The sequence below is a fragment of the Cyrtonyx montezumae genome, unplaced genomic scaffold (assembly GCF_038088225.1).
Source record: "Cyrtonyx montezumae isolate F1298 unplaced genomic scaffold, pur_monq_1.0 scaffold_11, whole genome shotgun sequence".
Lineage (NCBI taxonomy): Eukaryota > Metazoa > Chordata > Aves > Galliformes > Odontophoridae > Cyrtonyx > Cyrtonyx montezumae.
Window position 1 is genome coordinate 15,104,041 of NW_027071837.1, and position 24,785 is coordinate 15,128,825.

General features: G+C 39.8%; 1 protein-coding gene across 4 annotated transcripts in view; it reads left to right on the forward strand.

Annotated features, from left to right (window-relative positions):
• THOC2 (THO complex subunit 2) overlaps positions 1-19,515 on the forward strand; it is a 49,372-nt gene extending 29,857 nt beyond the window's left edge. For 2 of the 4 annotated variants that reach the window (XM_065729688.1, XM_065729690.1), the window contains 20 exons: positions 597-714; positions 1,489-1,668; positions 2,274-2,438; positions 3,099-3,374; positions 4,042-4,183; positions 4,845-5,002; positions 6,185-6,313; positions 6,472-6,603; positions 6,687-6,871; positions 7,600-7,784; positions 8,063-8,165; positions 8,517-8,953; positions 9,777-9,835; positions 11,338-11,373; positions 14,686-14,823; positions 15,129-15,198; positions 15,273-15,430; positions 16,021-16,094; positions 16,197-16,244; positions 19,091-19,515. In XM_065729688.1, coding sequence (XP_065585760.1) covers positions 597-714; positions 1,489-1,668; positions 2,274-2,438; positions 3,099-3,374; positions 4,042-4,183; positions 4,845-5,002; positions 6,185-6,313; positions 6,472-6,603; positions 6,687-6,871; positions 7,600-7,784; positions 8,063-8,165; positions 8,517-8,953; positions 9,777-9,835; positions 11,338-11,373; positions 14,686-14,823; positions 15,129-15,198; positions 15,273-15,430; positions 16,021-16,094; positions 16,197-16,224 — 2,773 coding nt within the window. In that variant the 3' untranslated portion in view covers positions 16,225-16,244; positions 19,091-19,515. Of the gene's footprint in view, positions 1-596; positions 715-1,488; positions 1,669-2,273; positions 2,439-3,098; positions 3,375-4,041; positions 4,184-4,844; positions 5,003-6,184; positions 6,314-6,471; positions 6,604-6,686; positions 6,872-7,599; positions 7,785-8,062; positions 8,166-8,516; positions 8,954-9,776; positions 10,567-11,337; positions 11,374-14,685; positions 14,824-15,128; positions 15,199-15,272; positions 15,431-16,020; positions 16,095-16,196; positions 16,245-19,090 lie in introns of those variants that run through there. The other 2 variants (XM_065729689.1, XR_010621807.1) reach the window with 2 other exon arrangements.
• Positions 19,516-24,785: the final 5,270 nt, after the last annotated feature.

Here is a 24,785-nt window from a genome sequence, read left to right on the forward strand (position 1 = left end):
ATACAATTTGTGTACTTCTGTTGGAAAGTCATCACCCTTAGAGAATTCAGAACATGGAGTAAAGCTTAGTTGCTGAAGGGCATGATTATTGGAGTGTGGTGTATATCCCTGCGTTGTAAGGGAAAATGTCTGCTGTGTTCTGAATTAACTTACTAGACTAATTTTGCCAGTAAACTTCTAAGGTGGCACTTTTGTAGAGAAATTTTCTGAGATTTCCACGTTCACAGTAGGTAAAACATTGGTATATATCAGCATGAAGCATGTAAAAAAACAACAACAAAAGTGAGCTCTAAATTGAGTAATTTGTTGATACTTGTAGCTAATAGCACTGCACTCAGTATTTTTAAAAACGCTGAAATCTGTTTTTAGGTAACTCTGAAGTACAACTCTTGAGTGCTTGTGTTGCTTTTAAATAAAATAACCTGCAATAGAGAAATCCTTGTGTGCAACAGCATAGTTACTTTTTTCCCCAAAAAGTAATTAAAATGTGGTTGTTTAACATGCATCACAGTGTTACTATCTACTGTGCATTGAATGTCAGTTTGTTCTTAAACGATTCTTCCTGTTTTTACTCTGCTTTTCTGTTTTCTGTGCAGCTTTGATTTGCTTATTTTAAAAGAGGTAGTACAAAAAATGGCAGGGATAGAAATTACAGAAGAAATGACAATGGAGCAATTGGAAGCCATGACTGGTGGAGAACAACTAAAAGCTGAGGTGTGTTCATGTTTAACTTAATTAATAATAGCTGTTGCTTGTTAATGGTGCTTCTAAATACTCTAATTCATGACCACTGGCAGTATAGCTGAGAGGTGTTGCTACTTCTATCACAGAACTTCCTCTTCCTTTGAATTTACAAGCCTTACAGACAGGCAGCCAAGACAAAGTATACTTGAGCCTTAGTTGCTGTGTTTCTCAGCATCCCATATTAATGAAAGCAGCCTTCATTATCTGGTGTTCCATGACAGGTTGCAAATTATAGCAGCCAGTGAGCTTGTATGTTGTGCAGTCCTGCTGTTCAGCATTGATTGGAGTGTGGCAACTCCCTGTTGAGTGGAGTAACATCTTAAGCCATCTTAATGGCTAAAGCTGTTGCAGCCTTGGCTTCAAAGACTTAGATGAGTCTGACCTAGATAACTCTCTAGGCAGATGAATAGCTATGCTCAGAACTAAAATCAGAAGTTTCTTTATTGAATGGGAAAAAGACTTTGAGCAGATTACAGATCACAAACTTAGATTTAAGATTTAGTGTCATGAAGTTCATGGTGAGAAGTCAGTTTCTATTTACCTTATAGAAGACTAGTAGCATGCAAGATGAATTTGTTTCTGATTCTAATATACATTCTAACAGCATAGGATCCACAGAGATTTTTTATTAACAGATAAGAAACAAAATTGATGTTAATTTGTCAGAAATTCAGAAGCACGTATTGTTTACATTCTTGATGTACTGTTTCCAAACTTAAGCGACTTTTGTTCTGTACTGTGCAGGGTGGATACTTTGGCCAAATCAGGAATACAAAGAAGTCTTCTCAGAGACTGAAGGATGCATTATTGGACCACGATCTTGCCCTTCCTCTGTGCCTGCTTATGGCTCAACAGAGAAATGGTGTGATCTTTCAAGAAGGAGGGGAAAAACATCTGAAGCTGGTGGGCAAACTCTATGATCAAGTAAGTTAAAAGCGCGTTTATAAGCACTCATCCTTTTCTTTGGTAACCTCTAATGTATCAGTATTCTACATGAGCACAATTTGCAGTGATATCACTTTTATAATACATCAGTGTCAGCTGTCAGCATAATGTATACTTAGTGCTTCTGAGTAAAATATAGACTTTCAACTGCTCTTTGTCATCAGAAATAAGAGCTTAATTTTTTTTGCTGGCCATCATGTTTTTTCTGATGCTACTATTTTAGATGAACTTTTTTGTTGTATGAAAGTTTAAGGATAAGACTGAACTCCAGTGTTGCCTTAGGCAGTAGGAAGTTTAATTCTTGTAGGACAGAATGCTCTGCCAGCTTTCGTAATGCTTTTCCTTGGACACAGTTGAGTCAGCATTGATGAGTGGTAGAATTATGTGGCACGGAAAGGTGTTTTTTTTTTTTCCTTCCAAGTGTAATTTCTTGCCATAGTGTGTTAATGCTTTTATTTTAAAAACAAACAACCACTACTTGTCCCCACCTAAACAAAAACCAACAAGGATCATTCAAGCCCTCCCAAGCTTAATTTCTGAACAAAAAAACCCAGCCTGTTCTCTAACTCTTACCTTTTTTGTAGTGCCATGACACCCTGGTACAGTTTGGTGGGTTTTTAGCATCCAATCTGAGCACGGAGGATTACATTAAGCGAGTGCCTTCCATTGATGTTCTTTGTAATGAGTTTCACACACCTCACGATGCTGCGTTTTTCCTCTCGAGACCCATGTATGCGCACCAAATTTCAGTAAGTACAGCTCAGTTCATTTTTGTTTGTCTGCTGTTAAAGATGCCCTTCTATGTGTTGTGTTAGGTTCCTCCAAAGATTGTTTGCTTAACTAAGAGTTCCAGATGCTTTTTGAAGAGTTGAGATAGAGACAGAAGCTGTGGATTGGAAGAGATTCTACTTTATCTTCATAGAAAATATAGGCCATGTGCTAGCTTCTGCACAAGTGATTGCAATTGTAACTAATATTTCATCTCTTCTGATAATTTGTGTGATCCTGAGTTATTCCACTCAGGTTTCCTCAAGTGTGTAAGTTTTTGTGGATGTTTTAGGTTTTTTGCTGTGGAGGAAAGTGTTGCAGCTGTCAAAAGGCGAGGTATATAAGGAAGTATCAAGATAAATTTGTCCCTGTGCAACTGCAGTAATATTGAAAATAATTTTTCAGTTGGTGCATAGTATAATACCTTGCTGTAGGAAGAGATGAGTTGAAAGAGAGCATCTGTGAAGGATGATAAATACCCAGCATGGATGTATACTAAAAGTTCACTGTGATGTTCTCAGGTGCCTTATGTACATAGATTTTATTATGTAAGGATGATTTGCATAGAAAAGTTTCTGGGAAGTTGAATTATATTTGGTTTATATACAGAGATGATATTTGTTCTCTTTTTTTCCCCCCAGTCAAAATACGATGAACTTAAAAAAGCTGAAAAGGGAAATAAACAGCAACACAAAGTTCACAAATACATCACTGCATGTGAACTGGTGATGGCTCCTGTTCACGAAGCTGTGATCTCTCTGCACCCTCCCAAGGTTTGGGATGACATCAGTCCTCAGTTTTACGCCACATTCTGGTCTCTGACGATGTATGACCTTGCTGTCCCACACAGCAGTTATGACAGAGAAGTCAATAAACTTAAAGTCCAGATGAAAGCCATAGATGACAATCAGGAGATGGTATGTTTAAAAATTTTTGCTCTGGTTTCACCTTTGAAGATCCTGTATTACAATATAAGTAAATGTTTTCGCATGCCCTTCTTTGTGCTAAGGGAGGAAGTTATCTTGGTGCAGTGATACCACCAATTGTAGCCTCTGTGGTGGTGTGTGGGCATTAATTTTGGTAGAGATCTATGAAAAATGAACTGCTGACTTGTAGTGCATGTCCATATACCAAAGTACTACATTGAGTTAGTCGTTTAATTGGTGTTTCACCTATTTTATGTAATTGTATTTTTGGGTTGAGCTAACCAAAGTTAAACCTATATTAACTCTGAATAAGTTGGTCCACTGAGAGAGGTTTATGTCAGCTGATGCACCCATTCTGATTTCTCACAGTTGGAATTATAAGGAAGTCTGAATTATACAACTTCAAAACTACCAGTAGCTCCACTAAATAAAAATTACTGGAAAAAAATCTATCAGATGACCATCCTTTGATATCTGTGTCTGTGCTAGAGCTGTTCACTTACGTCGTTAGTTATCCATTGTTAATCAGCTGATTACTAGAGCTGAGTGTTATGCAAAAAAGCCATTTCACTAAATATTCCTTAGCATTACCAGGAATTTAATTGCTCTGTAGTAAGTGTAAGTATAATATTAAATCAATTGCACTGACATTTCACAGCCTCCAAACAAAAAGAAAAAAGAAAAAGAACGTTGCACTGCTCTTCAGGACAAACTTCTTGAGGAGGAGAAGAAACAGTTGGAGCATGTGCAAAGAGTTTTGCAGAGACTGAAATTAGAGAAGGATAACTGGCTTCTGGCAAGTAAGTTTGTGTGTGTGTATAGTCATTGATGTCCCCAGAACTAAAGGTTCAGCTTACACTAATGTGCTAAATGTTAGCTTTTAAAATTTGATTTCTTGGTGTTAAGGTCTGTCAGGAAGAAACTTCTAATTAGAATGTAGGGTGTCTTTGCAAATGCTGAGTAGTTCCTTTCTAAGGAGATGTTGTATTCTTGCAACAGCAAGGCCTTTTAAATACTGTGCTGATTTAGAAAAGAAGAGCTCGATGGATTTGATGTGAGGCTGTAGTTACAGGATGGTTTGTGTGTCAGTTGCTGTGTTGAGTCATAAAAATATAAACTTGCAGTGAGTGATTTGGGTTAACTTCGAGCACAGTGATGAGGAGCTGTATGTGGAATCTGAGTAGTTGTAGCAGTTCATAAAAAAAAAAAATTGAGTTTTTTCTCTTTGTAGCAAAAGACTTCTCCCTGTAAGAAATGAAGGTCTGCTGTAACATTTATACTCTTTTGCCTGTTCCTCAAAAATTAAAAAGCTTATTTTGACTTTGAGGAGTGTCAAAGATATGGCAGGAATACAAAGTGGAGAATGTGATGTGAAATACTGAATTTCTTGGGAGTAGTAGTTGAATTCCTTACCCATTCATGTACTGATTTCTTTTTTCCTTGATTTCTTTGCTTTTGAAGAGTCTACCAAAAATGAGACTATCACAAAGTTTTTGCAGTTATGTATATTTCCTCGCTGCATTTTTTCGGCGATAGATGCGGTTTATTGTGCTCACTTTGTAGAGCTGGTTCATCAGCAGAAAACACCCAACTTCTCTACGCTTCTCTGTTATGATAGGGTAAGTATTTAGACCTCTGTGTGTATATATAATCATGCAAAACTAGTATCTTGTTTGCCTTCCAAAAGAGATCTCAACCAAGTCATTACTTAATTTAATTTTAAAACCTATGTAGCAGTGAAAAGGTCCCATTTGTGCTTTCTGTTCTGCAAATGAAGCTCTCCCTCCTAGAGCTTCTGTGGATTATTTTCTGGAGGTTTTTTCCTTCTGATTTATCTTCAGACAGCTCAACTTCTAGGGAGAAGTCATCATCAGTCATACAAATTACATTCATGTTTCACAAGTTTGCAGTGATCTGTATTTCTATGGCTTTGTCTAGCCCTCCTATTTCAGCTATGCATGCTATGCTGCTGTAGTAGCAGCTTCCTTTAAGCTTGCCCTAAGAAGCATAGTTCATGGGATGTTCTAACTGCTGACAGACATGAGATTAATTTTTATTACTGCTGCGGTACTATGTGATGCCATAGGAGGTACTGATAGCTGCAGTAGCCTGATTTCCTGGGTCGTACAGCTCCAGCAGTACCAGCTGTCTACCATTGTGGAAGATGAGAACCTTTCTGGTGCTTTCTGCTGTAAGGGTTCATATAAGTTAGTTATTAACAATCATGTGTATGGTTGCAACAGATTGTGCTGTAACCTTTGAGAGAATTTGTATGGGGCTTCATTATAAAGTCATTGGGAAGTTGATTTTTTTTGTATGAACATTCAACTAAAAGTTGCCAGGATTTCTTTGAGATTTTTGAAGTAGGGATGTGCTCTGATTTCACAGGTCCTAAAGAGCATTCTTACTCAAAGATGCAGTGTGTGTTCTACGTGTTCATTTCCACCTGCTCGAATAAATTAACACTTTAGAGCTGAAACAGTTATATTTCAGTGGGGATGCACCTTACCAGAAAGCTCTGTCTGGGGCAGAGATATGCAGCAGTTGGATTCTGGGCTAAGAATGAAGATCAGTAATTGTATAATAATGACCTGAAATTGAATAGAACATTTGCTAAGAAGCTTCAGCAGACAAAACTTTTTTATTTCTCTATGCAAACCTGATTTGGTTTCAAAATATTTCTGTAATCTGATCTCCTCTTTTAAAAACAGTAGTTTAGATGAGATCTATTCGAAAGTATTGATGATACTTCTTTGTAATTCAGTGAAGTCAAAGTAACTTTTTACTGCTACTATTCACAGGTTTTCTCTGATATAATATATACAGTAGCAAGTTGTACAGAAAATGAAGCCAGTAGATATGGCAGGTTTTTATGCTGTATGCTGGAGACTGTGACTAGATGGCACAGTGACAGAGTCATATATGAAAAGGTACGTAAACTTGCTTTTGTCTTAATCTGTAGCAGTCAGTGAAGAAGTATTTCTTTTGTATTAACTATTACAATGTTCTTAGGGTTTTTTTAATGCATCCTGGAAAAGATTAGTATTTTAAATAGTAAATTTTTATTTTTACTCTTGTGCATACATAGGAATGTGGCAACTATCCAGGCTTCCTAACTATATTACGTGCGACTGGATTTGATGGTGGAAATAAAGCTGATCAATTGGATTACGAGAATTTTAGACATGTGGTACACAAATGGCACTATAAATTAACTAAGGTAAGTAAAAATGCTGAAAAACTTGACTTTTTTTTTTTGAAATGTTAATGAAAAGAATTGATTAGATTTAACTTGTGTTCTAGGCTTCTGTGCACTGCCTTGAAACTGGTGAATATACGCATATCAGAAATATCCTGATTGTGCTGACCAAAATCCTTCCATGGTATCCAAAAGTGCTGAACCTGGGCCAAGCCTTGGAAAGAAGAGTGCATAAGATATGTCAGGAAGAGAAAGAGAAGAGACCTGATCTATATGCATTGGCTATGGGGTAACAACACCTTACTTTAAGAAAGTGGTTAAAAGTGAAAAGTGGATCATTAAAGGCTTCTAAAGACTTGGAACTCTTACAGTCCTAACGTATTTGATTTTTACCTTATCACAGAAGATTTCATGATCCTGCATCTCAGGGCTGGCATTGTGAATGAAAACTTTCATGTCGTGCTGGATGATCACTAATTTCAAGACTCTAGTAAAACGCATTTAGTAGTAGAGATTTTCACTCACAAGAGCATAGCTTATTGGTAGGCAGATAGTATAACAGCAAGTAGATAAAAGGGGGAGTAAAATGGAGGAAGCCAAGGGCTATTGTTGCAAGATTACATAATTTGGAAGTTTATAGAGTTCTAAAATGATGAACTAAAATGCTTAATAATGCTTTCAGACATATGAAAAACAGAATTATCCACAGACGCTTGAGGGGTAGTTAAGGTGGTGCTAACAGAGGGCTATTTTTTGTGTGTTTGGCAGGAGTGTGTGTGTGTTGCTGGTAGCAACAAAGAGGGCTTCAAGGTAGGGCTGCTTTTGTTGGGTGAGGTTTTTTTTTTTTTTTTTTTTTTTTTTTTTACTTCGAGCTTATTGATAAAAAGGGGAAGAAACTGCATATCAGTTGGGGAAAACTGTGAAAAATAACAGACTGCTAGATTAAGTCCTCATTTAAAATTCAACACATATTTTGCTTTATGTTTGTGCATATTTAACAATCTGTGCGACTTGCAGCTATTCTGGGCAGTTGAAAAGTAGGAAGCCTTTTATGATACCTGAAAATGAATTCCACCACAAAGACCCACCTGCCAGGAATGCTGTAGCTGCAACAGTACAAAATGGGCCAGGTGGTGCTGGGATGCCTACATCACTCACAATAAATACAGCAAAACTGGAGGAAAGTGCTGCTGAAGAGACTGGTAAACAAACTTGATTCTTAGTTGAATTGATATTTACAGGCTACTGTCTTAAAATCTGGCTTGTTAAACTGAAAAGAAAAACATCTGTGTGAGCTTAAAGAATGTCAGTATGTGTTGTGTACTTTATTTGGTTGGGGTTGGTTTTGCAAGAGTGTAGTCTGCATTGAGTTACATACTTTAACTACTAGCTACATGTAGTTTTGCATGAGTGTGCTAAGATGCTTGTTTTAATTAGTGAGATGTATGTTACTGAAATATTGTTCTCTTTCTTTAAACAGATAAACTAAAGGAGAAGTCTCAGGGTACTGTGAAAGTCATTAACAAAACTGTCAACGCTGCACCGAAGGTGACAACAAGCAATGGAAACAGTGCTTCTAATAGGTGAGAAATCTCCTCTTCCCTTGATGTTCTCCCTTGTCTTCCTTGAAATTTACCTACCCTTTCAATCCTTTTACGTGCTGTTTAACTCGTTCCCATTTCTTCAATTTAATAAGGAAGACTTCTGCCAGAATACATAGCCATACTGAGCTGACACATTTATTAAATGCATTCCGTTCTAGTTAAATAACGAACAAATTAGTACTCTTGCTCGTTGTTGTTCCAATGAAGTGAAAGCAAAATAATCTGGAGTGATTGATGCAGGAAGTTCTATTGAATCAGGAGTGAGACTCTTAAAAAACAAAAGGTAGGGGTTTTTTTGTCTGCTAATTGGTCTTTTTATTTTGGATGCAGCAAAATTATTAAAGAGAAGGATGAGAAAGAAAAAAGCGGGAAAGAAAAAGAGAAAGAAAAGAAAGAGAAGATTCCAGCTACCACTCCAGAGACGAAGGCACTTGGGAAGGATGGGAAAGATAAACCAAAGGAAGAACGGGCAAACAAAGATGATAAACCAAGAGAGATCAAGGAGAAAACGCCAAAATCTGACAAAGAGAAGGAGAAGGCCAAGAAAGAAGAAAAAGCTTCGAAGGAAGAAAAATCCAAGGCAATTGTTACCACTACTGAGGCAAAGTCAGTTGCTGAAAAGGAGAGAGAAAAGGAGCCATCCAGAGAAAAAGATGTAGCAAAGGATATGAAATCCAAGGAAAATACTAAAGGAGGAGAAAAGATTCCAGTAGCTGGGTCCTTGAAGTCTCCTGTTCCCCGATCAGAAGCATCAGAATGTGAGAGGGGTAAGTCTGTCAGTATAACTTCCTTTATTTTCTAGAACAGTAAGAATACATCATTAGAAAATCTCTGATTGCCAATACATGCAACTCCTCAGCCCTGATGGGGGGGAGATCGGCTAGCTGTTATGTAGTGATGACGTTTTAGTGCCTAAAGTAGGTATTCAGGATATCTCTAAAATGAAAAGTGTGTGAATGTATAAAGTTCTCATTTTCAGTGGTGATTTTTGTAAAGCCTATCAGTAACTTTTGTATGTGAATTAGTGACATGAAGAATTATTCTAAATGGTCATTTATTAGAATGTGTTTATGTAACTTAGAAGTTTTGCTAAAACTTAATGCAGACCTCCTGAAGAGTGTGCTCTGGGAGTTTGATCTTGACCTTTGAATTGAAAGAAAATAAGGGATGTGGAAGATACGCTTCCTTAAGGACACAAACTTTATCGATTCCTTCAAAAATTAAAGATCTCAAGTCCTTAACGTTATGTTCTAAGCTCACATAAACTGAGGCTGATGTTGAGTTATATACTTGCATTTCTTCAGATGAAGAGATTAGATTGGAATGTTCTCTGTTCTGCTCACCTCTTTAGGTACAGATATTAAAAAAAAAAAAAAAGAAATTTTGAGCAAAGTTTTGCAGCAGTTTCTTCATATTTAGCTATTTTTCTGCAAACGTGTGTAGGGAGGTCAAGGTGTGCTGGTGCCCTGAGAAACAAAATCTTACTTAGCAGTAAAACTTAATTGTAACTGAGATTATTTTGGTATTTCAGGAAGTCATGGCCTCTTCTAATTGTAATTTAATTTTGTTTTCCTTTTTTCCTTCTTTCAGAACAAAAACGCCGCAAAGTTGATATCCATTCTTCTCCATCACATTCCTCAACAGTAAAGGTTAGTATAGCCTGAGGAAGGCAGCGCCCATGTTAGGCTCACAAGTTTGGGATGCCAATGTCCGACTTCCTTCAAGTTTTGTGCCAAGTATACACTGGAACCACTGGAGGTTTTATATTGCATTAGAAAATGCATTCCTTTTCTTTATTGGCGGACTGTCTTTTTTTCTATTAAAATATTTTTTATTAACCAAAGTAAAGCTTCAAGGACCTAGCACAAATTTCCTAAATTGTGTTTGGAAATTGCAAGAGAATTTTTACACAGAAGTGCCTCATTGTTTTAAACAGTCAGTTTTTTTGGAGTGCAATGGTAGCTACAAGCAAACGAGTCTTTACAGCAGAGTGGAGCGTATTTTTCTGCACTTCCATTGAAGAATCTGTAACGCTGAAGATTCCTGGATGATACGGGATGTACGATACCTCTGAATTCATCAGGCTTCTTGATGAGCGTCATACCGATATGTGCCTTCCAAGGAGGAGTCTTGAAAGGAGTTCCATTTTAAAGTCTCCTTGGTGATCAGTTCTCCTGTAGTTGTGTGTAATCAGTGAGCATGCAGCTTCTGTCGTACCTTCCCTTCGAGGTTTGTTTATTTCCAATGGGTTCCCACCATGTTGAGCCCTGCGGTACAGTAAAACCAGATGTGGCAACCAAGCCTACTACCCAGCAAAGAGAAACCCCAAGCATTCAAGCGCAGCACAATACCTTGGGCGTAGCCTACTTGAAGACTCAGGGTAGCCATTCCTTGCTCTATATTTATTTTATTTCTAAACCACCTATGTTCGTGGAATCTTTGCATTTGCAGTACGTTGAACATTTAAAACTGTAAGTTACTAATACTTCATCAAGAGCACTGTGATGGATTATGTGGGCTTTTAAACTTCATCATCTTATCAACTTTAGAACAAGCTTCTCTTTTTTTCTTTCTTTTTTTCTTCCCAGAAGAGTGTATCTTTTTCTATGTAAGATTTGCTTAAAAGATTTAGACTAATTTTGAAGAACTGGAGTAGCAGTTATTAATTTTGAGGAAGCAGGGATAACTACTCAAAACAGTTAACAAGACTTTCTTGCCTGTTTTTGTAAATGGCAATGTAAAGTTCTAGAGTGAATTCTGCCACGTTTAACTGAAAGTGGAGAAGATACGGGTTTAAAAGCATTTTAATCCTATTTCAACTGTGATTCGGCAGTATTTAGAATTAAGGGCTATTTTTCTTTGTTTTGTCTCGGTGGGAGAGTGGTTTTTCAGTGTTCTTTGAAGAATTGGGTATCTATATACATTTTGTAGTTAATATAATGAGTAGAGAATAGATGTCTTTTTTTCTTCTTCCTTTTTTAAAAAACAAACTATAGTTTCTACATTTTATTCTGTGTGAAGTATTAACCTAAGATTTATTCCAGAAGGAGTAGCTGCTTTTTGTTTCAAGGGTACGGCCATGCTTCCCAGAGTTCCTCTGGTTTCTGAAAACTATTCCAGCTTACGTGTCATCTCCATTCATTTTCTACAGGACAACCTCAACGAACTCAAGGACTCTTCAACAAAGGTTTGAATCTTTTAGAAACCACCAAAGTTTACTTAGTGTTTCATTTCAGAGAAAATGTACTTTGGTCTCATGGCAAACTACCTCAAAATTCCAGTTCCACTGCTGTAAATCCTAGCATAGTGTCAGAGGGATGTAGAACTTTGGTGTAGGAGTTGGTAGGTGAAAGCAACATTAAGAAAAGTCCCTAAATTTTAATATGCACTTAATATTTTAAAGACATTTTCTTTCTTAGCTGGTAATTTCTCCTTCAGTTTTTAGTCTGTAGAAGGAATGAAAAAGAGGCAAAACAGCCATTAGGGTCTTTGGCTTCACTTATTTCCAGAAAATTAAACAAAATTATGCATCTGAATAGTCAATGAAAGCTGGAAAAATAAAAGCTAACTTTGGATATTCTGATCAAAATAAACTTGGTGGTGCTCCTCACAGAAACATGCATGTTTATTCAAAAAAGAAAAGTCTGTAAGTCATTTATCTGGTTCTAAGAGGTAGTGAAATAGTTAGACTAATAGGTATTAAATAGAAATAGTTATTTTAAAACAAAAATGTATTTAATACTTCTGGTAAAATATAAAATCATAGGGGTTGGAAAGGACCTCAAGAGATGGAGTCCAACACTCAGTTGGACTCAGTACTGTTCTCCCTGTGCTACTGTTGTATCGGATCATAAGCATCCTTCAAAATAATGCTTGTTTGCTTCCTGTAAACATGCTGCAGATGCAGTATCTTACAAGAGTTTGTACTAAAGAGTAGTCCTGAGAGCTTAGTGATATCCCAGAATGTTAGGATTTTAGGCAGGTTCTGCAGCTCTATAGTGACACAAATACTGTGAACTAAAGATAGCTTCTGGCTGTTTCTTTTGGACATGTTTAAAATGTGTCTCAATAACAGTCAGAAATGAATCAAGTCTTCTAAAGTTGCTATGAAGATTTTGGGTCATGCAGTCAGTAATAGTATGCAAATATTGCACTATATATATTGCACTATAGTATGCATATATATTGGAAATTGTTGAGTACTTGGACTTCCTGGATAACTTGTTAGGTTTATGTAAAACTTCAAGTGCACGGTGGGTTTATCAGTTCCCAGCCTGCATTCTACACTGCACTGATGTTTTCCTTGTAGCTCTTTTTTATGAAACAAAGTGTTAAGAAGGCTTGGCTTGTTTCAGTTCAGAATAGCCCTGACTGCTTTATGGATGCTTTTGCTAACTTCTTGTAGCTGGATCTGTTCAGTCCCAGCTGTACCTGTCTGTGTGGGGATTGCACACAGGAGGCATCCTTTGATTCCTAGGTTTAAAATGATAGTGTGTGTAGATTGTCATGATACTTTGTGCATTTAATTTTATTAAAATTAGCTAAGTGTAATATTTCTGTCTTGAATTTACAGTTCCTGACTGTTTCCTGTATGTGATATAACAGAAGTTCTTAAGTTCATGCATGTGTTTGAGGGAAAGGATGTGATATGCAGAAGCCTTTAAGATTTGAGTTCAGCTTCTGCTGTGAGTTACTCAGAGTCAAGTGCTGTTGTGTGCTAACAAAGTTTCTTTATTCCTGATTTTCTTGATTTTTGTTTTTGTTTTATTTTTGAGGAGGATGGGGAGAGGATGAGGGCACGGGGCAGACCGTTGAAATGATGTTTTATATTGCAGGTTATAAAGTACATGCTGCCAGACATGAGTTAGGTTTGTGTTATTCTTTGCTCTTTGTCCGAGTTGCATAGCATATGGCAGTGCCCCAGGTTTGATGTGGCTTCAGCTAGCAGCGTTTCTAGAAGTGAGCTGATAAAATTTGACAAGCCAAATGTAGGCTTTTCTCATAAGGAGTGGTGGAGGGAATAAAACTTTCCATAAGTCTCCACTGAAATGGTAGGAGAGCAGTGGAATCTGTCGTGAACAACCATCTTGAACACACGAAGCAGAGGGAAATGTGGAAAGTATCTGTGGATGACAACTGCCAAGTGGGGCTGCCTAAAGAATGTATTTGTTGTGAGTCACTGTCAAAAGATGACTGCAAACCAGGGAATAAGGATAATGTTACCTGTGGAATAATGCAGGAAAAACACAAGAAGATGAGTAAGGAGAAAGAGCAGAAAGAAAGAGCTACTGAGGTCATTGGCATGGGAATATCTAACAGTGTTCTGGCACGTGCTGAAGGGAAAAGGGACCTGATGCTGCTGGTGTGCCTTTAGCATCAGCTCAAGTTGTGCTAGGTTCAACATTTGCTAGGATGCTAGAAGGACAGGATTAACTTCAGTATTGTTTCAAATAGTTTTATTCTCTCCGTTGGTTTGGTTAGTTCTAATAGTTTCTAGGTTGTTCTGAGCAGATCTTGTGCTTATCTTTCTTTTGGGTGTACTGATGAAACAAAATGTCTCAGTAATAAGAAATACAGAGAACAGTTTAATTAAAATTAATTAAAATATTTTTCAGGTAAAACTGATAGCTAAAGGAGTTACTAAATGTACTTATTAAATTCTGTGTGTTTCTGTAACTTAAGTATATGAAATACCAGAAAAAGACATCTTTCATTTTGAAATATTTTTTCTATGAGAAGTATTTTATAGTCTGATCATTTTAAGAAATACAGTGATACTTTAAATACATAATTGCTGTGAAAATATGAATGCACTACAGTAACTGTGCTACCTTATGTATGCATGTTACAGCCTTTAATTCCTGTGGAGTGTTATGTTTGACGCTGCTGTGACCTTTCTTCTCCTTACTAAGTTGATGTTACAAATCTTCAGCTTTGTTTTACAGAACTTACTGAAGTGGCTTAGGAGAGGGAGTGCAGTAACAACCTCGAACACGTTACAGAGCAAACACACAGAATTGCATGTTGAGTGACTTCTGTCATTTGAAATTTCAGGCTTAAGGTGGAGTTTTGTATCACTTTAACAGAAACACGTGTTATTCAAAGTTGCCCTAAGTACTTTGTGTGTTAAGACTATTTAAAAAATGAATTCCAGGCAGAATTTGCAGGTGCTAAGAGAATCTGCATCAGTATCAGTAGTACTGATGAATAGTTGTGACGTATCAGACAATACTGGTAAAAAAAAAACAACAAACTTGTGTCTATTTAATATAAGCCTTTAAGATAAGTGAAAGAGTTCTCGAATTTTCAGTGCTGAGAGAGTGCTGTAGGTGAAGTGATAGATGACCAGTTCAAAAGTGCCTTCAATCACTTTTTGTCAATAAAAGTAGTGTGATACGTCTTGCTTTTTGAGCTAGATCCATTCTGTTAGAGTAAGACTTCTTATTTACACATCTAGGAATCTATATTAATATTTGATGATATTGCCTTGATTTAACAGCACTACATTAACCACACTACTCCAACACTGTCCAAGAGTAAAGAGAGAGAAGTGGACAAGAAAGACTTGGACAAGTCAAGGGAAAGATCCAGAGAGAGAGAGAAGAAAGAGGAAAAGGACAGGAAAGATCGAAAAAGGGTTGGTGAAACTTTTATGAACTAGTAGTATGGAAAGTTAATGACATGTGAAAGCTTTTATTTGAAGTTTTAGCAGTAATAATGGGCAGCACAGCCTGTCCAAATAGAAGCAGTATTTATCAGGGTTGGTTTTGCTTCTGTTACTTTTTCCCCTAAAAACTGATCTTAAGAAACTTTACATAAGCTGTAATAACACCATTACATTAAGTTTTCAAAACAGTAATTCAGAACAATCTTGTAAGCAGATGCCTACTTCAGCACTGTGTGTTAATTGCCTAATATCTGCATCATTGTGTTTGGTGCCAGGATCATTCCAACAGTGACCGAGAGGTGCCGCAGGATTCAACCAAACGACGCAAGGAGGAAAACGGGACGAGTACGTATGTTGGTGTGTGTGTGTGGAAGTTAAGGTCTTACTCACTGTGAACTAAAACTGTTGTGGTTTTTCAGCAGGTTCTTCAAAACACAGTAAAAGCGAAAGTCCTTCTGATTCTCCTCGTTCAAATGAAAAAGAGAGGGAGAAGAGCAAATCAAAATCTTCAGGAAAAGAAAAAGGTGACTCAATCAAAGCAGAAAAGATGGAGAAGAGTTCATCTGGCAGCAAAAAGGTGAAGTATATTTAGTCAATTTCCTTTTAGTTTGTTTGTCTGTGTGCTATGCTTTTTCTTGTTAGTGTTGCTTGCTTTTGTCAGAATAAGCCAACGTTTTCCTGATTTTAGTGCTTTTTGTTGGCCTGAAAATGTATACCTTGGATTTGTAGGGAAATTGCTTCTGGAATTTCTTTTGGCTCTCAATATTTCAGCAGTCATTCTTGATAGGATAAATTAGAGGAATAGCTCCTTCATCAGTAGCCAGTAAAGTTCAGAAATTATGCTGGAGTGTTCTAAACTTCCAGGTGTATTTTTGGAGTGCAGCTATGTAAATGCAGGGCATATTTAAATATAAACTGCTTGTATTTGTGTTCTCAAGTGCGTGTGTTACAACTCCTTTTGTGAAACTAGGGAAGTGTGTTGTAATTACTTCCCAGTTGTAGTTCTTCACTGATAGTGGTCATCACAGAGCTTTTTGAGCTTTTTGTCTTTCTTAAAAGCTGGTTACTAATACCCTGAATTTTAGGCATGGACCATAGAATACTTCTGTCTGTACAGCTGTACTGTAATGAAGTACTAATGTAACTTCTGTTTCTTTCTTTTTAAAGGAATCAAGGCATGATAAAGAAAAAGAAAAGAAAGAAAAACGAGACAGCACTGGAGGGAAAGAAGAAAAGAAACAATATCCTTCCATATGTCAGCATTTCAGGAAAAATACAAAGTAGCAGCTTGCTTTCATTATATATTGTGAAACACAGGTTTTTTTCCTTAATGCTGAATCTACTCATAAATCTTCAGACAAGCACAGATAATGAAGAGTGTTTCAGCCAAGGTAAAAAATATTTGATTACTTTCTTCAAATTGATAGCAGCTGTGGCTCTTCTTGATGGTAGAGGAAACACTGGCACACACCAGCCTGAGTGGTAAAGGGGTGAAACTACACTATTTTAAACAATGTTGTCCTAGGGAAATAGCTTTCCCATCATTAGCACAGAACTGCAGCAGGTGCTTAAATGTATGTGGCAAAAAGGAAAGGGGGAAGGTGATGTGATTAAGGAGTCCAACTGTTGGGTGCTTTCATCAAGAACAAAACTGAAGATTGATGGCTGTGATATACCCATAAGGTGCCAGCCTTGATCCTATACTCTGGTAGTTAAGAATACCCTTGCCTAATGCACTGAAGACTTTGATCCTTTCTTTCAGTTTATCTGTACAGAGAGCATTGGCTAAATCAAATTGCTACAGTTGTGTAATAAGTCAGTTCTTCATTTCCACTTTAAGGAGGATGAAGCCATGAGTGTACTATTTACCAAAAACAAACCCAAAACCCCTCAGACAAGTATTTTGAGTAACTGTAGTTTAGAAAAACAGTGATTTGAAGCTAACAGTGTTCTGATTTTTTTTCTTTCTTCTGCAAATATGCAAAGACTTAAAGTTAGCTGTAGGGGTATGAGGGTATTTTCCTCAGTTTTGCATCTAACAGTCTTCTGTTTTCAGTTGTTTGAGAAGCAAAGAACCTTGCTCCATTTAAAATTAGTTCACCTGACTTACTAAACTTGAGCCACACACCACTACCAATCTTTCTGTGTAGACAAGCAGGCTATTTTTATAAAGTGTGTATATATTGGGTAAATATGAAAATAACCTATTGGTATTCAACAAATATTAAAGAATATGGCTTCCCTTTGTTTCCAAATCATCCAAGTGCTTTATAATTCCCATGTTTGTTCACTACTTAGAACTGATGAATTGTTTAATTTCTCCGTGTGTTCACTTTAAGAGCTCACAAAACCTACAAACAAAATGAAATATTTTTATTCAGCTGCATGTTATAGCAGTTTGAGCTATTTGCTTTCTCAGAGTAATATTATTCTGACTGTAGAAAAGCACATATTAAACACATTAAACTTATTAAACTGATATGATCACAGAGGGAGATGAGAGCACATTTTTAGATGGACAGGTTGTTCTTGGTCTCAGATTTTGAAGAAGGATTAATGAGGCTGAGAATTTGTGCTATTTCTTAGCAGAGGAACCTCTTACAAACACTTTTCATAAGAATTACATTTAATAATAAGGACAGAAATCTGTGAGAGCAGTCAAATATTGAGCAGGCTGCCCAGAGAAGTATGGGGTTGCCAGCCTTAGTATTGATGCCTCATGCCCTGACCTGGCATGGCACAGCCCAGAGCAACCTGTTTTAGTTCTTCGAGTAAGGGAGTTGGACTAGGCAATGTTGGAGAATATCTATACCTGAGGTGATTGTGCTGAAGCTTACTGGGGATATTTACTACTTGTGGACTCTCAAATTAATGCTGCTTCTTCGAGTGGCTGTATATGCTTTAGGCATCAAATTGAGACTGTGATAGATGCAAACTGAAGAGCTTCAGAATATTTAAAATAAGAGATCACATCTGAAGGGTGCAAATACTTTGCTCTCTGGGAATTCCTTTTCAGGAGGCCTAGGGAGGCTGGCATAACGTAATGGAGGAGTGTTCTCATTAGGTCCCTTGCAAGGGAGTGCAGTTGTGCTCTGCGTGGGTCATAAAAATAAAGCATCAGGCAAAACCTACCACTGTGAGCAAAACCTGAATCAAAACAGTAAAAGTGAAGTTCTGCTAGATTAACAAATGCTTTTTGCTTTGGAAACAGAAACATAGTGGCTCAGGAGAGCTGCTTCCTCATCTTCAGTAATAACTGTTTAATTAGCAGAGGAAGAAACTTCCTGAAATCTTCTGATCATCTGGAAGTATCTTCTGAAGGTACTCTCCACAGCTGGACTGTGGCCTCACAGAGGAATTGTGGGAATGGATGCTTTGGAAGAAGGATCTCAAGAGTTTCATTTGGTGCCATCACTCTGCACCTGAAGCTGAATGCAAATATGTAGAGGGGTTCTGGGTGACAGAAAGCTTGCAGTGACTGCTTGCACTCCGTGGAGGCTGTTGGTGCAGGTGAAGAATGGTAGCTCAGCTTATTTCTTCTTAGTATTTAGCTTTGTTTGATCTTTGTCTGATCTCGGGTTTGTTTCTTTGAGTTTTTGGAGGAGGATTTTTGGCAGATGAAGCCCATTACTGAGGGTGTGCAGCTTCTTGAACAGAAATGAGAATTTGTCTCTTGGCCAGCATTTCAGTGTCAAGGAAGAACTGTAGTTAGTTATGAAAGCACGAGTGAGTTTTCATGACCACAGGTGCATGGGTGAAGACAGCTGCTTGCTGAAGCATCCAGTGTGCAGTGGGCTTCACTGCAGCATCTGCTGTAAAATAACACCCCATAATCTACGTGGAGAAGTACAGAAAAATGCTCTTTGTAGCTGTGGGATCTGATGCCCTGTTCCTGTTTGTTGAATCTTTTATACCATCCTTCCTAATGAACAGCTTCTGATTCATGCTTCCCTGTTTGTCTAATTCAGGGACTTCAACATTTTGGGAAGGGCGTACATATACAACAGATTTTACCTTGACAAGTGCCTACTTGTTTCTTATTTCTATCTTTAAATGAGTATTTCACTATTTACACTGCGATGCTTACGTTAACGTATTTCTTGCTGTGGAATAAAGTGTAGTTAGGGAGCAAATGAGGCCTAAGGGTTCCCATTCTTCGAATGGAGTAAAATACTGAACTGTGAGATGGGTATTCATCTGAGCAGTGTCTAATTCCAGCTATGTGCTTTCATTGCAGGTGAGATTGAGATGAGAAGATATCCAGCTGTGACCAGAAATGTATTTTCCAGAGTATAGATTGCACAGAAATTTGTGAATGAAGAGGACCCATCTGCATCTCCTTAAATTATTCAGTTCTCTGCTTTATTTCCCCGTGCTGAGAATTTAATTGTTGAGTTGTACATTACTGTATTTTAACTTGTTGCTTAGTTTCTTACACATTTATTTTCAGTACCTGGCTGAAAGTGTTACCTATTCCATATTTTAGCACAATGTGCTGCAAACAAACAGTTGCCATAGTGCAAAGGAGGTTTCATGTGTACAGAGTTCCACTTTAGGTTGTCTAAAATACTGCCTGACTTTAGTAATTCTTTCAGTATGAAATGCGTTCTTTTAGGTGTTTGGAAACCACAAATAAACAGTTATTGAACCTTTTCGAATTTACCTCATTTAAACTCAGTTTTTATTTATTACTTGGCCTGTTTTGAATACCAGTGACCTAGAAAAGAAGGAAAAAAACACATACAGAAAACAACAGACGAAGTGGGAGCACTGTTTTCATGCGATGCCTAGGGATTATTTGTATATTATGTGTACGACGTTGGCTTGTTTAAAAAAGAAAACCAAACAAAAAAAGAACAAACCCGAATCCCTCATCCCGACCTCGACCTGTGCTCGGTTGTCCCCTGCTGCACCTTTTGTTTGTCACGTTGTTTTTAGATTAATTGGAAATTGCTCTCTTCAAAAACACGAAATAAAATTTCAATTACAGCTACAGGAGCTTTTTATCGCTGAACTTTAGTCTGAAAAGTTTCACAATGACATTTTTAAAGTAAAAAAAAAAAAAAAAGAAAAAGAAAAAAAAGAAAAAGAAAAACCAGATTTTTTTATCTGCTGAATTCTACCAGTGTAACCTTTTTTCTAAATAAACAATAGTTTTCTCAATGGGTCGTAAATCATTGTGTGCGTGTGGTCGCTTTCTTGCCTCACCTACTGCCGTGGGGAGCTGGGCAGGATGAGCTGGGGCTGCGGGGGGGTGGCTGCTCTTTTAGCACTGTGTTTTACTTCTCAAGCTCAAGGTTTTGCTGTCTTTAAGCATGTTGGCATCTTGAGATGCTTGCCTGTGTTCCAGAGCTCATAAGAATGTTTGGTACTGTTTTCCCCCTTGGTTTCCTAGTCTGGTCAAATGAGGCTGGCTTGGTTTCAGTGGGTTTAGTTTAATGCCTGTCAAGAAAAGGGGCTCTGGTGCTTCTGGCAGTGGCAGCTCAGTTTGGAGCTGCTACGTGTTCACCTGGGTGAGGAATCGTTGGGTTTGGAACTGTTCTCACTCTGGGGCTGTGGATCTTAAGTGAAAATGATGAAAAAAGAGGGATTGTGAAATAAGAGCAGTTTGTGTCCTTGGGAGGAGTGGCTGCAGTGTCATCTGAACGCGCTTTGGTACATACGAGGTCTCTTGGAAGCTGAGCTCTCCTGGCCTGGGTGTGCAGCACTTGAGGTATACGTGCTTCAGCTGGATCCTTGTGCACCTTTGCTTATGGCATATGGCATTTTCTTCACAGAAAGAGCAAAAGGAGCAGCTAATTTGAAGAATTACTTGAAAAGATGGAGCCGTGCCAGTCGCAGAGCTTTGTAAGGTGATGTTTGTGACAGGCTGAGGTTTCTCACAGGTTTCCTCCTGCAGGAGCTGTGCGTTGCCTTGAAAGCTGCCTCACCTGTACTGGCAGCCCCTTACAGTCTTTGTAAGGCAGTCTGTGCCCTCACCTTTATGATCTCTAACGGAGATGGTTGCAATTTTCAGGGTTACACTTCCAGTTTGACAAGCAGATGTTCTATTTGTGGGAGTGCTTTGGTTTGTATTGCTGCCACCGTGCCCTGCGCTGACGGCAAACTTCCCGTTTAAAGGGCAGCAGAATATGAAGTAAATACCGTTTATATTTATTTGCCTCAGCTCAAAGCGCGCTAATTTTGTAGGTTTTTGCTAACGAGCCCGCTCAGCTCCTGCCTGGAATTCAGCCCCCTGCTGCTGGGGCTGTGTGCCCGGCCCGGCCGCTGCATGTCAGTGTTGCTCCGGAGAAGCGCGGCGCGCCTCAGCGCCGTGTGTGGGCAGGAGCGGCCCGGTCCGTCCCCGCGTGTCCGCACCTTTCCTCTCTTTTTTGCACAGCACCTGCCTCGCAACTCGTTCATGGGTCAATTGCTTCAGGTGTTAGGCGTGCTGAGGCTTTAATGGGCCCTACCCCATCCTTGCCATGGGGAGCCAGCCCTGCGCTGCCCTGTGCCCCACCATGCCTCGTGCCTCCCAGGCCTTTCCCACAGCTACTTCCCTTTGGCCTTTGCTCATTTAGCGCCGAGTTCAACTGCTGCTTTCACACTGCTGGAAACCAAAGTAAAGCACAACCTGAACCTGGAACAGAACCAATGGCAGCTGTGCTCCCCAGGGCCAGACCAGAGCCAAAGTTAGCTGCTTCCCACGGCGGTCCCGATCCAGCCCCAGGGCTCTGCAGGCTCAGCACAAACCCACTGCAGCTGGCAGCAGCACTCTGCCCCGGCCCCATTGCTCCTCCAGCTCTCTTCTTAGACATGGCTGTGGAGCAGGGCCTCGGCCTCTTGGGCTTTGGTGTGTGAGGAGATGTTGGATGGTCACAGCCGGAGGGTTGTGGTCAGTGGCTCCATGTCCAGGTGGAGGCTGCTGACAGGTACTGTCCCCCCACAGGGTGTACTGGGACCAGTGCTCTTCAGTATCTTAGTCAGTGATAAGGACAGTGGGATCAACCCTAAGCAAGACTGCTGATGCAACAGAAGGGATGCCATCCCAAGGGACATGGACAAACTTCTCTCCTTGAGAGCAGCCCTGCAGACAAGGACCTGGGGGTCCTGGTGGCTGTAAAGCTGGACATGAGCCTGCAGTGTGTGCTCACAGCCCGGAAGGCCAACAGTGTCCTGGGCTGCATCAGCAGAGGGCTGGCAGTGAGCAGGGAGGGGATTGCCCCCCTCGTGAGGTCTCATCTGGAGTACAGCACAAGAAGGATGTGGGGCTGTTGGAACATGCCCAGAGGAGGCCATGGAGATGCTCAGAGGGCTGCAGCACCTCTGCTATGAAGGCAGGCTGAGGGAGCTGGGAGCCCTCACTGCGGTCTTCCAATACTTGAGCTTATAGCAGGAGGGGGACTGACTTTTTACATGGTCAGGCAGTGACAGGACAAGGAAGAAACAGTTCTAAAATAAAAGAATGATGATTTAGATTAGACGTGAAGGGGAAGTTTTTCACTGAGGGTGGTGAGGCCGTGGCACTGCTGCCCAGGCAGGCATTTGGTGCCGGGTGTGGACAGCAGCAGCTGCAGGCGATTTTGTCCCCAGTAATAGTTGTGGATGGGCATAGTCTGAATTAACAGTGCTTTGAAATTTATAATATCCATGAAAACGTTATCACTGTACTTAAATCCCTTGGTTTAATTGAATAGAGCTATCATTATCCAGAGCTTGTTTATGTCTTGCTGCCTGCAAAATAGAATCAGTTTTTCAGACTGAGGCGATGAATCTGAGCACCGGGGAAATTTTGTAATTTTATTTTAATAACCATGAATTATTATTATTATTTTAATAACCGTAAATAAGTATTTAAAAAAACAAACAAGTTGTGTTGCTCTGCACCAGCCCTCGGCGGTGCACCGTGGGGCTGTGGCACTGCAGTGTTGAGCCCCGGGGACATGACTGCATGGGCTGAGTCCCCTCTTAGTGCTGAGCAGCTCCTGCGTGGTGCTGTCACCGTGTGCTGGTGGGCTCAGTGTTTGTCTCACCTGTACATGGCTCTGCATGCCGTCCCTGTGGGCTCTGCACTGCCCCAGCTCAGCCCCACGTACCCTGCCCACATCATGCCAAGAGAGTCACAGCATAGCTTGGGTTGGAAGGGACCTTACAGCCCATCCAGCCCAAGCCCTGCCATGGGCTGGCTGCCCCCCCAGCTCAGGCTGCCCAGGGCCCACCCAGCCCGGCCTTGGGCACCTCCAGGGATGGGCACCCACAGTTCCCTGGGCAGCACCATTTGTTTTGAGGGTGCCAAGCCACGAAGTCCTATTTCCCTGAAGCACTGAGCTCTGTTCCCCAAAGCCTTTCCCCAAACAGAACAAACATTGGGCATCCCAAGCCAGAGCACAGCTCTGTGCCCACAGTGGTGCCTCTCATTGGGGAAAACATCAGCAAACTCTGTGTGGTTTTTTTTTCTTTTCTTTACAGTTTTATTTACAAAATGTATTAAAACTCTTTGTACAACACCTCATTAAAATGAGGCTCAGTAATTGATGCCCACACATGCAGTTTATGCTTTTACAGCCATTAGTTTGCTTGGCAATTTTTCTGCTCTCTGAAGTGCAGTTTCAATGACCAAAAATAGGAACTTAAATTACAAATTAAAAAAAGAGAGAGAACAGAATACCGAAAAAAACCCAAAAAACAAAAAACAGAACAACAACAACCAAACCAAAACTCCAAAACAAAAAGGAAAGAACCCAGGAGACCCCACAGCAAAACAAAGGAAAGGAGCATCATCGTGAGGATACCGCCGAACTTCCCATAGCTTGGAGTTGGTAGCTGGGCTTTGTAAGCGATCACCACGGTTTGGTTCAGCTTTACATGCAAGTTTTAAAAAGGATCCAACCGTTTCCCAAACTCCCTTCACTGAGCGAACCCTCTGCTCGTAAAAAAAAATGGATTTGCTAAACACACATTTTGTACAGCTGGTAAGAAAAACGCCTCTTGTGGAGCCAGCGGAGGAGCGCAGCGCTCCAGCCCGCCCTCCCCGGGGGTGGATCGAGCTCAGAAGGTGGAAAAAAACCAAACAACCCACAGTTTCATGACTTAAAGAACCCGAACTGAAGCCGCAGTTGTGTTGTTCGACCGCCTGTTAAAAACTGGAACGATAAATTATTCTCCTACGAGCCTTTAAAATGGTCGTTATATTACACCAGGTCGGAAATGCGTATTTTTAGCGAGGCTTTGCCCATACAGTCTTTATTTTTTATCTTTGCGTTTGTTGTTTAAATCCTATTAAAAGTCCGACTCTATCATCAGCAAACTAAACGCCTACGGGGCAGGCTGCTTTAAATGAGCTTTGCGCCGTATGTTACCGACGAAACAAAATCCTAACAGTAAACTACAGAAAATACGCCTTGTGGTAGTAGAGGTAATTAGTACGCGGATATCTCCCCGAGCGCTTCACCTATGTTTCACCTATCCCTTACTTTTACTGTTTTTAGCCTTGCTGCCGTTGCTGCTTTCAGATGGCGCTGCTCGGTCCGGAGGTGGGGGCTGCTCGGGGTGCTCCCTGCTCCGCTGTGAAACTGCCGTGGGGAAGCGTTCAGCTGAGCACACTGCTGCTGGCAGGAACCGGGCGCGAGGCAGAAGCAGGCCTGGGAAAAAACTAACCTGCGCTTCTCTTGCTCCCTTGCTCGATATTCAACACTGAATGAAAATGCGAGGCAAGAAGAGATGCGTGGTGGGAACCTAAACAGCGCGCCGTGTCCCATTTTGTTTCGTTGTTTTTCTTAAAGCCACCCGATATCTTTAATAAAGCACCTGTAGGTAACGCCCGATGACAGAAAAACAAAGGAATACAATATTTCTGCCTGCACTTAGCTACCTTGTCAAGGAAATGAGTGTACTGGTCTGGAAGCAGGACATGCAGTTCCACAGATTGCTTTCTCTTGGATTTACAGATTCAC